Here is a 12898-nt window from a genome sequence, read left to right as displayed (position 1 = left end):
TTTTAATTTTATTAACGTGACTTTAACCTAGAGAGGTCATTCATCTTTTTTTATATGGATTTTTCTACAGAAATGGCTGAGAAATCACATTTGTCTTTTTAGGGGTACAGATTCCCCCATCCCTCCCTATTTCGTTCTTTTATCATTTGAGTGTACAATTTAGAGTTAAACATGTTCACAATTTTTTTTTTCAAATAGAATTAAGTCCTGCAAAAATGAAACAAATAAAAAGCAAATCTCTCCCCAAAGTTCAAGTTTGCTTCCCCAAATCGGTTGCCAAACGGATAAACCAATCCATTCTTTGCCGAACCAATTAAAGCAATCAGTGTCAATGCCAGACTCTCGATTGTGTTTCTCCCATTTTACCCATGGGAGGAGCCGGCAAGCTTCATGGCCGATGGAGCCCAGCAATTTCCCAGTCCCCAAAAGTTTTCAATTTTTCTTCTTCTTCGCCCACAGGCACACAGTTTCAGTTCGGTTCGGTCGAATCAACCTTTTCAAATAAACTCGTTAAAAAGTATTTCATGGTTTCCGGTCACCGGCAATGGGTTGCTCCTCCTGGCGCTGTAAGTTCCACTTTCTTTGAATCATTTGCCAGTGTTTCCAGATTCAGTCAGACTTTGAATCAAAAAGTTTTGGGAATTCTTTTTTTTTGTGTGCATTCTCAGAAAAGAGTGAAACTTTTCCCCAAAGAATCGATTCATCCTTCTTCTCTCCATTTTTTTGTGTGGCGAAACTATCCGAGTCGCTCTCCCCTCAAAAGACACGATAAAAAGTTTTATTCTGATCTGGCCCCCACCACCTTGAATTTTCCTTCCTCCTTAAAATCCGACAAGAAAACTGCTACCGTGGGAATTGTAAATTTATTTAAATGATGTCGACTCTTATCTTGCGAGAAATTGTGCAAAGTTTTCACACTTCCGGGTGATTCCCTCCAACCGCTCTTGTTCCATCCTCAAATTGTTCAACCTTAGCATGTATAGTTCCCTGGGAAATGGTCCCAGCTACAACAAAGTGAAATTGAGATAGAGGCCAGCCAAGCAGAATATTCGCCAATTTCCGGGTTGGGCGTCTTCTCCTCTCAGTTCGATGGGAAACTTTGGCCGAAAAGTTGGCCTTCTTCTTTTGCTGAGCTTTCCTTGTTTTTCCTCCTTCCTTGTTGAGGAGACCGATTGAATCGGACGATAATTACATGATCGCACACAATTTTGTGGTGCTTCAATTTGAGATGTGATGAAAGAGACAAGACAAAAATTGAGCACTTCCGAGAGAGTTGGTTTTTGAGGTTGTGATAAAGGTAGGGGTAAATATTAACTAATTACTGCCAATCAGTGTTGCCAGTTTGTCCATCTTGAGTTAAAGAGAGTAGAGTAGAGTAGATTCTTCAAATATTCAAATCTTGAAGTCTACAAGTCTACAATTCTAAAAGTCTACAAGTCTTCAAGTCTACGAGTCTTTAAGTCTACAAGCCTAAAAGTTTACTAGTCTTCAAGTCTTCAAGTCTACAAGCCTTCAAATCTACAAGTCTTCCAGTCTACAAGTCTTAAAGTTTTCAATCCAAAAGTCTACAAAACTACAAGTCTTCTAGTCTACAAGTCTAAAAGTCTGCAAGTCCAAAAGACTACAAGTCTAAAAGTCTTCAAATCTTCAAGTCTTCTAGTCTAAAAGTCTACAAGTCTTCAAGTATTCAAGTCTACAAGTCTACAAATCTTCCAGTCTACAAATCTTCTAGTCTACAAGTCTGCAAGTCCAAAAGACTACAAGTCTAAAAGTCTACAAGTCTTTAAGTTTACAAGTCTTCAAGTCTACAAGTCTACAAGTCTACAAGTTTTCAAGTCAACAAATTTACAAGTCTACAAGTCTTCAAGTCAACAAATTTACAAGTCTACAAGTCTGCAAGTCCAAAAGTCTACAAGTCTTCAAGTCTACAAGTCTACAAGTCTTCAAGTCTATAAGTCTTCAAGTCTACAAATCTACAAGTCTACAAGTCTACAAGTCTACAAGTCTACAAGTCTACAAGTCTACATGTCTACAAGTCTTCAAGTCTTTAAGTCTTTAAGTCTACAAGTCTACAAGTCTTCAAGTCTTCAAGTCTAAAAATTTACAAACCCTCAAGTCTACAAGTCTTCAAATCTACAAGTCTACAAGTCTACAATTGTACAAGTCTTCAAGTCTTTAAGTCTACAGTCTACAAATTTACAAGTCTACAAGACTACAAGTCTAAAAGTCTGCAAGTCTTCAAGTCTACAAGTCTTCATGTCTACAAATTTACAAGTCTACATGTCGTCAAGTCTACAAGTCTACAAATCTTCCAGTCTACAAGTTTTCAAGTCTTCAATTCCAAAAGCCTACAAAACTACAAGTCTTCAAGTCTACAAGTCTTCAAGTCTACAAGTCTACAAGTCTACAAGTCTACAAGTCTACAAGTCTACAAGTCTACAAGTCTACAAGTCTACAAGTCTACAAGTCTACAAGTCTACAAGTCTACAAGTCTACAAGTTTACAAGTCTACAAGTCTACAAGTCTACAAGTCTACAAGTCTACAAGTCTACAAGTCTACAAGTCTACAAGTCTTCAAGTTTTTAAGTCTTTAAGTCTTCAAGTCTACAAATTTACAAGTCTAAAAGTCTACAAACCCTCAAGTCTACAAGTCTTCAAATCTACAAGTCTACAAGTCCACAAGTCTACAAGTCTTCAAGTCTTGAAGTCTACAGTCTACAAATTTACAAGTCTACAAGTCTTCAAATCTAAAAGTCTACAAGTCTAAAAGTCTACAAGTCTTCAAGTCTTCAAGTCCTCAAATCTCCAAGTCTACAACTCAACAAGTCAAACCAAACTGTCACCTTCAAAGCCTTCCACTCACCTCCCTTCTCCACCGCGTCCACCACCTCGCTCACGTTCTTCTTCAACGGAACATTTACCGACGAGTAGAGTGGCGATTTGTGCGCAAAGTGCTTCACGTAGATCGCGTCGGTCGAGTCCGCGTTCAGGTCCTGTTCGGTTTTGCACGCCACCAGGAACGTTTCGCACGGCAGGCTCATAAACTGGTCCCGGTCGCTGCTGCCGGAACCGGAAGCGGCCACAGTCGGATCGGTGCTGCCCTTGAGGGCGTACATCGTGGGCGCGTCCAGCGCTTCGTTGTCCAGGTTGTTCAGCTCGTACGCGTTCGTGTTGGCCACTGAAGGGGGCGAAAGAGGGAGACGAGCTTTAAAATTTGTGGGATATTGCATAAAAGCTGTGTAAAATGGAAATAGAGGCCTTCTTCAGTCTTATTGACTGAATGGCAATTTGAACAAGAACCTGATCGCGCAACTCTAAAATATTTCTAGGTATTAGGTACACTGAACTTTTTTGAAAGGTCCAATAAACTTAATTTCAATGTTTTGCTTTTTTTGCCGGCCTTTAGAAAGAGGTAAACAAAACACAAAAAAATCGAAAAAAAAATAAATTTGATTTATTGGACATTTTCAATAAAAAAAACAAACAAACAAATCTCCGGATTTGTTATTGCTTAGGGTGACAACTAAAATCTCAAACAAAAAACAATTGTAGTGTTTTGGGATCGATATCTGCTATCTGTTACGATTTAAATGACATGAATATTTCCACAAAAATACTGTATTTTCTTATGCTTTAAAAATGCTGCCTGGGTGTTTTAATAGATTGTATGCAATCTTGTTTAAAAAATACCAGTTAACTTTTCGTAAAATTCTTATGATTTTAAGAAATAATATTTTATTTAAATCATGCTGTTGACGAGAAATATTCAAGTTTCACAAAACTACGTGCTCTCGAAAAAAATGAAAAATGTCAAAAAATGTCAGTTGAATTCATAATTTAGCTACTTAAATTTTATTAGGATTTTAGAAATTTTATATGCTAAAATATCTCAAAGCGAAGAAAATCCTAAAAGTGAAATTCATCAATATAAGAATCTGTGAAATACCATTAAAATAGTTTTACCATTAAAATATTTTTTTGAAATACTCAACATTTTCATGATTCTACGTGTTTTCAAAACTATACTCAAATTTCGTATTACATATTGGATTGTGATTGTCAAAAAACTCAATATTCTCATATATTTTAACACTTAACGAGGCACTTCAGCCGGAAACCCGTCCTCGAAATTTTTTTTTCTAAAACTGGTATATCTCGAAAACTACAAAATATATCGATATGATTTTTGATTTAGCCCCTAGAGTTTTAATTTCTGAACAATTTGCAACTAAGCAAAACTATTTTTACAATACCATTGTTTCAATGTTGGGTCCGAGAGTTCAATGTTGCATGCTGTTTTTGCACTCTACATATTGTTTTTTGATCGTGTAACCCCAACAGGGCAAAAACCACATTGTCAGTCCAAAAAAGGAAGTTGGTACGCGCTTCTCAAGACAATTATCTATTCATTGAATATAAATTTGTTTTGATATGAGTTTTCGTTTTTTTATAGTAAATATTCTACAAAAAAAATATTTTTATCCAGCCCAAATCATGCAACAAGCACGCGACAGGCAATTTTGTTGCATAAAACAGAAGTGGCAACAGCGCGCCATGCTAGCCTGCTGCTCAGCACTCGGCCAGCACGCGGCACACAGCGAGAACAAAGGAGCCAAATAGGGCCGACTTCATATTTTTGTACGCTTTTAGGAAAATAAATATTGGACGACAAATATCTTTCAACATATTTTTTCACTGAAATAATGCCAACAGTAAATTATGTAATAATATTTTACACTCTAATAAAATTTATTGATGTTCCACAGCGAGATGGGAGCGTACAATTCGTACTCGGCTAAGCATTTTCATTATGCAACCTGAAGATAAAAAGTGAATGAAATTTTATGTAATAATAATGTAATTTGAAACTTCAAATAACACTGGTGATTTAAAAAATGAACAGTGTTTATTCTATTAAAAATTTTGATAATTTTGGTGGACTATTGAACCTATTTCTTCTCTGCTAACTTGCCGGCCTGGCTGGCCACGGTGTGTGATTGTGTGTGCGTGTGTGTAGGCTTTGTTCTGTTGCAATCATTGCAATCAAAGGCATGGTTTTGGATTTATTTTGGCATTCACGTCGTTATCGACTGGTAAAGAGAATGATCAAATTAGATATTTTTTGCAAAATAACAAAATTACAAAATTACAAAATTACAAAATTACAAAATTGCAAAATTACAAAATTACAAAATTACAAAATTACAAAATTACAAAATTACAAAATTACAAAATTACAAAATTACAAAATTACAAAATTACAGAATTACAAAATTACAAAATTACAAAATTACAAAATTACAAAATTACAAAATTACAAAATTACAAAATTACAAAATTACAAAATTACAAAATTACAAAATAACAAAAATACAAAATTACAAAATTACAAAATTACAAAATTACAAAATTACAAAATTACAAAATTACAAAATTACAAAATTACAAAATTACAAAATTACAAAATTACAAAATTACAAAATTACAAAATTACAAAGTTACAAAATTATAAAATTACAAAATTACAAAATTACAAAATTACAAAATTACAAAATTACAAAATTACAAAATTACAAAATTACAAAATTACAAAATAACAAAATTACAAAATTACAAAATTACAAAATTACAAAATTACAAAATTACAAAATTACAAAATTACAAAATTACAAAATTACAAAATTACAAAATTACAAAATTACAAAATTACAAAATTACAAAATTACAAAATTACAAAATTACAAAATTACAAAATTATAAAATTACAAAATTACAAAATTACAAAATTACAAAATTACAAAATTACAAAATTACAAAATTACAAAATTACAAAATTACAAAATTACAAAATTACAAAATTACAAAATTACAAAATTACAAAATTACAAAATTACAAAATTACAAAATTACAAAATAACAAAATTACAAAATTACAAAATTACAAAATTACAAAATTACAAAATTACAAAATTACAAAATTACAAAATATCAAAATTACAAAATTACAAAATTACAAAATTACAAAATTACAAAATTACAAAATTACAAAATTACAAAATTACAAAATTACAAAATTACAAAATTACAAAATTACAAAATTACAAAATTACAAAATTACAAAATTACAAAATTACAAAATTACAAAATTACAAAATTACAAAATTACAAAATTACAAAATTACAAAATTACAAAATTACAAAATTACAAAATTACAAAATTACAAAATTACAAAATTACAAAATTACAAAATTACGAAATAACAAAATTACAAAATTACAAAATAACAAAATTAATAATACAAATAATACAAATAATACAAATAATACAAATAATACAAATAATACAAATAATACAAATAATACAAAAAATACAAATAATACAAATAATACAAATAATACAAATAATACAAATAATACAAATAATACAAATAATACAAATAATACAAATAATACAAAAAATACAAATAATACAAATAATACAAATAATACAAATAATACAAATAATACAAATAATACAAATAATACAAATAATACAAATAATACAAATAATACAAATAATACAAATAATACAAATAATACAAAAAATACAAATAATACAAATAGTACAAATAATACAAAAAATACAAATAATACAAATATTACAAATAATACAAATAATACAAATGATACAAATAATACAAATAATACAAATAATACAACTAATACAAATAATACGAAAAAAACAAAAAATACAAATAATACAAATAATACAAATAATAATGTATTTTTGTATTTTTGTATTTTTGTATTTTTGTATTTTTGTATTTTTGTATTTTTGTATTTTTGTATTTTTGTATTTTTGTATTTTTGTATTTTTGTATTTTTGTATTTTTGTATTTTTGTATGGTAGCTAATGTATGTTTATTAGGTATCGCTTCAAATTACTAAAATTTGTCTTATTTAGGGTTGCAGAACTGAATATTAAAAATATCACTGAAACGTCATTTTTCATGATTTGATGGTTCGAAGCATTTGATAATTCTTCGATTATCTACAACACAATATTAGAGCAATCTACTAACTTCCACGACACTTCATCTAACGTCCAAAGTCAGTCACGTGAGTAGCTAGAGACGTGGCTGAGTCGTCTCGTGAGTAATCACATGAAAGACTCTTACGTAAACAACTCCGTTACCCGTCACGTGGACAGTCACGAAGCATGCCAAAAAACCTAAAAATCATGCATTCCATTGAAACAAAATTAGAAACAATTCAACCACTAAGACAGGATGCGTATAGAGATATCCATGCGCGAGAGTATGTTAGTTTGTTTACACACGAGAACCACGTGCTTGAAATTTCAGCCAATCACAATCGATCAAATTCAAAACAATACTCCTGGCGAGCCTCTGCTGCTGGAATAGGGTCAAGTACTCGATCGATCACAGACATAAAATAGTAAACTAGAATATATAATTTTTATTATATTGAAGTGTGCTCTAACAATTGTAAATATATTTAGCATTTTTTTTATTCATTTTTTTATCTTTAGTTTGAGAAGGAAAAAATGCTCAGCAAAAGGGCTTTGGTTTTTGTGAGACATCTCAAAATTTTATTAGCAAACGATACATTATTGCGCATGTATTTTCAATATGTTAGTAAAAATGTTGATGAAAAATATCAACTTTCTAAAATGTATTTTCATAATAGAGAGCTAAAATGTGAAGTCTACCCTATAACGTTCCTTTGTCTTCGCTTTGTGCTGGCCGTGTGCAGCAGCAGCAGCCAAGAATGGTGCGCTGTTGCCATTTTTGCGCTGCGCAACTGAATTGCTTGTTGCACTTGTGTTGCATTATTTCCGAATATTCAAAAAAATATTGTAAAATCACGAATTATTACAAAAAAAGTGTACTAAATCAATAATGGTTGAAAGGTATTTCAATCAACCATCTCCAAATCACTCTACAGAACAATCCAACCACCTCGAAACGTCGCACGACATTTCTTCGTGATGTCACATGCAATATTTTTTGAAGAAGAAGAGAACAACTTCCCCGGCTGATGTGGGCCCTTAAAACATTTTTATTTAAAGTTCTCAAAATTATCACAGAACTACATATTTTGAAAAATAAAAAATAAAAAAAAATATGTCTTAACATTATTAGTGTCAAATTATTGATTTCAACAACATTTTTTAACATTAAACATTTTATAAATAAACGTATTTTCAAATGAAAAACAGAATTCTAACTTTTTACAATGTGGGTAGAAAATGATCAGATTTTTTAAAAGAAATTTGTTTTGTAGTGCTTGCATAAAATGATGGAAAAAAATTTCAAGATTTCAATAATTTTTGTTAAATACTCAACTTTTTCACAAGGCTACGTATTTTTGATAAAAAAAATACTACAATTTTCAGTTTTTGCCATATGAATATCAAAAGATCGGACGTTTTCCAAAGATTTCAAAAGCAAAACTACTTGTTTTCGGAAAATATACTCAAATTTTATCAATTGATCACAATTATCTCATAGCTAGGCTTAGTGATTTTTCACGCGAAAAAATGGCAAATTTCACGGGGACCATCATTTCAAAACAACAAATTTCGCGGATCGTGAAACTGCTTAAATAACTCAGAAAATCTTCGTTTATAATTATAGAAACTACTTTTTATGCTTCATTGCATTTTTTTCAATAAACTAAAAGAAATCTTCACTAAATTTGAACGTGACGCAAAAAGTGAATAAAATCTTCATTATGTTATTATTTCACTGAATTGATTTAAGAAAATTGATAAATTTCACGGAATTTCACGGAAATCTTCAAATTTCACGAGTTTCACGCTGTTCGCTAAATCATGAAAATTCACTAACCCAACTCATAGCAATCGATATCAATTGTATTTTTGGAAATTACTCGTAAGTTTCACAAAACTACGCATTTTCGAATAAAAAATCTTGAAATTTCATGTATTTTTTTTAATACTGGTATTCAGTGATGTGAATTTCTTCATAGATTTTAATTAATCTTTTGAAATACTCAACATTTTTAATGATCTACGTATTATTGAAAAAAATGCAGTTTTTGCAAATTGGGAACCAAACGATCACAACTATCGCATAGCTTTCGATAGCAATAGTAATTTTTGAAATTGTTAAACAAAATCTCAAAACTACGCCTTTTCGAAAAAAGTACTTATGTGATGTTTTTTTTTGTAATTTCGATACACATTATTTAAATTTAACATTAACTCAATTGTTTTTTTTTTGCAAATAGTATTATAATTATTATATTCACAGCCATTATTGTCAGCCTGTGTGGATCAATCGGACCGCGCACTGGACTCACAATCCAAAGGTCGCCGGTTCGAATCCCGGGGCGGACGCAAAAAATTCTAAGTGTAAATATAGGTATTCGGTGCCCTCTCCCCGTGCCCATACCTTCACACTTAGGAGACCCGGGAGGCGGAGTCTTGTCGCAAAAAGAACGATACACGCCTGTGGATCCGTTGACGAAACCGCAAGGTTTAAGAGGGCCACATTATAAGGTGTTACGTCGATTCCGTTCCGTTTTATATTCACAAATCTACATATTTGTCGAAAAAAAGCTCAAATTCAATATTTTTGCAATTTGAACAGATTACAAATCGATATTAACAGCATTTTTTAAATATTCGAATTTTCCGAAAAAATATGTATGGGTATTAAATGATTGTAAATTTTCCAATCATTGAAAAATGTTTTGCATTGACCTGAAATCTGAGTAATTTTCAAAACATAAATAGTTTTGAATTTCCCATAATCTAAAAAAAAAAATGTTATTCACATATTACTTTTGAACTGTATGTGAAATATTCATTTATTTTTAATGCCCATGTTGCAAATACTTCAAATTCCGTAGTTTGTTTTAAATTTTTAATTTCTGGAAATACTATGTATTTTTGCTAAAATCTTCTATTGCATTCGAAATGTATGATAAATTTGTGTGCTTTTGATACCCATATTGCCATAACATAAAATTTTCATGTTGCAAAAACATTAAAATTTTAGTTTTTTTTTTGCAAAAATACAAAGTTTTGTAAAAAAAAATTAGGTAGTTTTAAAAAAGCTTTAACCATCAATATCTATGAGAAACTCATTGAATACCCATATAACAAACACAAATAATTTGATGATTTTGATTATTTTTCTTAATCAATATGATTTAAAAAATTATGTTTTCCTAAAAACACAAGAATTTTGTTCAAAAAAAGGGGTTTCAGTAAGTTTTAATTCTGATTTTAGCCTAAAATCTATTTTAACAATTAATAAAATCAAATGTCGCAGGAGTGTCGCAGTTGTAATGTACAGGAATAAATACGTTTTTTTGTGGAAAAAAATAATGTAATTTTCATTGAAATATTTTTTTGTAACTTTTATTGCTTTGTTGATTTATTCGATTATTTAAGTAGTGGAAAGTGGGGCAAGAGGATATGAGGATGCTGATAGGACCTTTTTGACGTTTTAGATTTCGATTTTCTCGATTTGTTTGATCGCCTATGCTCGAATTTAATCCGGTCTGTCACGATAAATTTTTGTCATTTTGTTCCTGCATTTTCCTTTTTTACAACTGAAATAGCCACAATGGATCTAGCTAATTGAATCGTCGGTATTAGATGTTAATTTTACAGATATAAGCTAATATTATTGCAATCCAGTAAGATGACCTAAGTGCTCCTCTTTGAACTAAATAATTCATAAATACATTATAATATTCAGAAAGTTTTTTGAATGATGCAATTCGCTTACCCGAAAACTGAAACCTCGGCTTCCGCGACGACATCGGCGTACTCCCACCCTCCCCGGCCAAATCCAGAAAGTTGGGCCTTCTCTTCTGCGCCCCATCGCCTCCCTCCTCATCCTCCTCATCGTACAAGCTCTCAATCTCTTCATCACAGTAGTATTGGTCATCCAGACTGCTCAGCTGAACCTGCTGTTGCTGGCTCATCACCGTCGTGCCCGCCCCACGACTCGATCGACACGATGCGCTGTGGTAAACGCCGGATCCTGGAATCGCCACCCCCACCATCTGCTGATGACTCACGATCGTGGACGTTTCCGAGTCGGAGTAGTTGCTGCACGTTTCTTGGAAGCCATGATTGTCGTACGAGCGCTTGGAGTTCTGACCTTGCAGACCTCGTCGTAACCTGCGTGGGGACGCGTTGCTGGACTTGACCGAGGAGCTTGTGGAACCTCCGCCGGAATTACTCGCCGTCGTCGTCGTCGCGGATTGCTTCCGGTGGGCAATGTCCGTGAGCAGGTTTAACGCTTCCGGTCGGAGATTTGGTTTGGGCTTGGTCGTTCCGTGACACGGCGTAGATTCCTCGCCGTCTGTCGTGGTCGTCCTTCGGCCGAAGGTGGGACTTTGTGCCGAAAGTGGAGTCTGGGCTTGGTCCCGGTAGAGGCGCAGTTTGACCACCTCCGCCGACTGTCGCAGGAAGATGACGGCCTCCTCGTGGGTCATCGACGAGATGGGGATGTCGTTGACGGCGACGATTTTGTCGCCGGGTCGGATGCGGCCGTCGTTAAGGGCGGGATCGCGCACGAGGGCACGCACGTAGTGTCCGAGCACGGATTCGTCCTCCTTGCGCAGGGTGAACCCGAGCGAGCCCTGCTGCTTGGTGAGGATGATTTCGAATTCCTGGAAGGACGAAAAAAGAGGTAAAAGATAAAGATGATGGTTAGTCAAAATAACAAAATTTGCATTCAAAAATTACAATAATTATAGGGAGACGATTGTCGAGGATTTAAAAATTCACAGAAATTAAAAATTGTAACTTATTTTTTTACGAGATTCCGGGAAATAAAATAACGCGTTTTATTTCGAATATTTAAAAATGCAATGGGTTGTATCGTCCCTCCGTCCCGGGATATCAGAAATGGACCATGAATTTGTGATCAGGAACCAAATTTACCCCTAAGACAAAATTGCTCAAGTGTGAGATTCTTGTAGGAAATTAAATTCCCTGCAAGCTGATTTCTTTTCATCGTTTTGCTAATAACTCATCAGGATCACCTCAAATCTTTTTGCACCCTTCAACAAACTGATAGAAAATTAAATTTCTTATAAAAATCTCACACCTGGAAAAGTTTGGACGATAACTGCTTCACCTGCTGCCATACATTTCCCATATATTTCGCGATTTTTCCAATATAAACATCAACGATAAAAAGCAACCCCTTAACCTAAACCGATTTGGCTCAAAATTGGCACAGTTATTTATTATTGTCTAAAGAATCGATCCAGGAGGTATCTCTTCTGATTTTCCAAAATTTTCAATTATGCTTCTCACCCTACTGGTCAATGTATGAAATTCTGTACCTTGAGAAGCGATTCTCTGGTTTAGATATGATTTTGGAAAAAAATGTTGTTTTTGGAAAGTATCATAAATGTGGACCAAAAACATGATTAAAAATAAAAAATAGAAAAAAAAACATATTTAATCAGAATTAAATGTACATTCAGAAGTATGCAAAAATTAACAAAAATATTACAGAAAAAGAATCCACCTTAAAAAAAAACATAAAATTATTTAAATAACAGACATGTCTCGGTTTAGTACCGCATATGGGGGATGCAAAACCGAGGCGTGCATAACCGAGGCACAGAGCGAGAGCGTCCAATTTCCCGGGAAACGGGAAATTTTCAGCAAATTTCCCGGGAATTCCCGGGAAATTTTTAATTTATTGAAAATTGTTAGGATCTTGGTTTTAACATGCAACAAAATTGAATAGGGCATCAACATTAATGGTTTAAATAAGTGTGAAAGATCAATTAACAGCTTGACTGCATGTAAAAAATCATTCAACTACAAGAATATGTATTTCGGTATTTTTTTATGAGAAATTTTAAACTTGCCTCTGTGACCAGTTTATTGAAA

At 32.7% G+C, this 12898-nt stretch overlaps 1 protein-coding gene across 2 annotated transcripts in view; it reads right to left on the bottom strand.

The window, feature by feature from the left end:
• The window catches only part of LOC6049292, a 290210-nt gene that overhangs the window by 7320 nt on the left and 269992 nt on the right, over nucleotides 1–12898 (bottom strand). For both annotated transcript variants that reach the window (XM_038248307.1, XM_038248306.1), the window contains 2 exons: nucleotides 10767–11658; nucleotides 2864–3178 (listed from right to left, as the gene is read on the bottom strand). In XM_038248307.1, the coding sequence (XP_038104235.1) occupies nucleotides 2864–3178; nucleotides 10767–11658 (1207 nt within the window). The remainder of the gene's footprint in view (nucleotides 1–2863; nucleotides 3179–10766; nucleotides 11659–12898) is intronic.

This window comes from Culex quinquefasciatus, chromosome 1, assembly GCF_015732765.1.
Source record: "Culex quinquefasciatus strain JHB chromosome 1, VPISU_Cqui_1.0_pri_paternal, whole genome shotgun sequence".
Taxonomy (NCBI): domain Eukaryota; kingdom Metazoa; phylum Arthropoda; class Insecta; order Diptera; family Culicidae; genus Culex; species Culex quinquefasciatus.
This window is presented reverse-complemented; position numbering and strand designations above follow the sequence as displayed.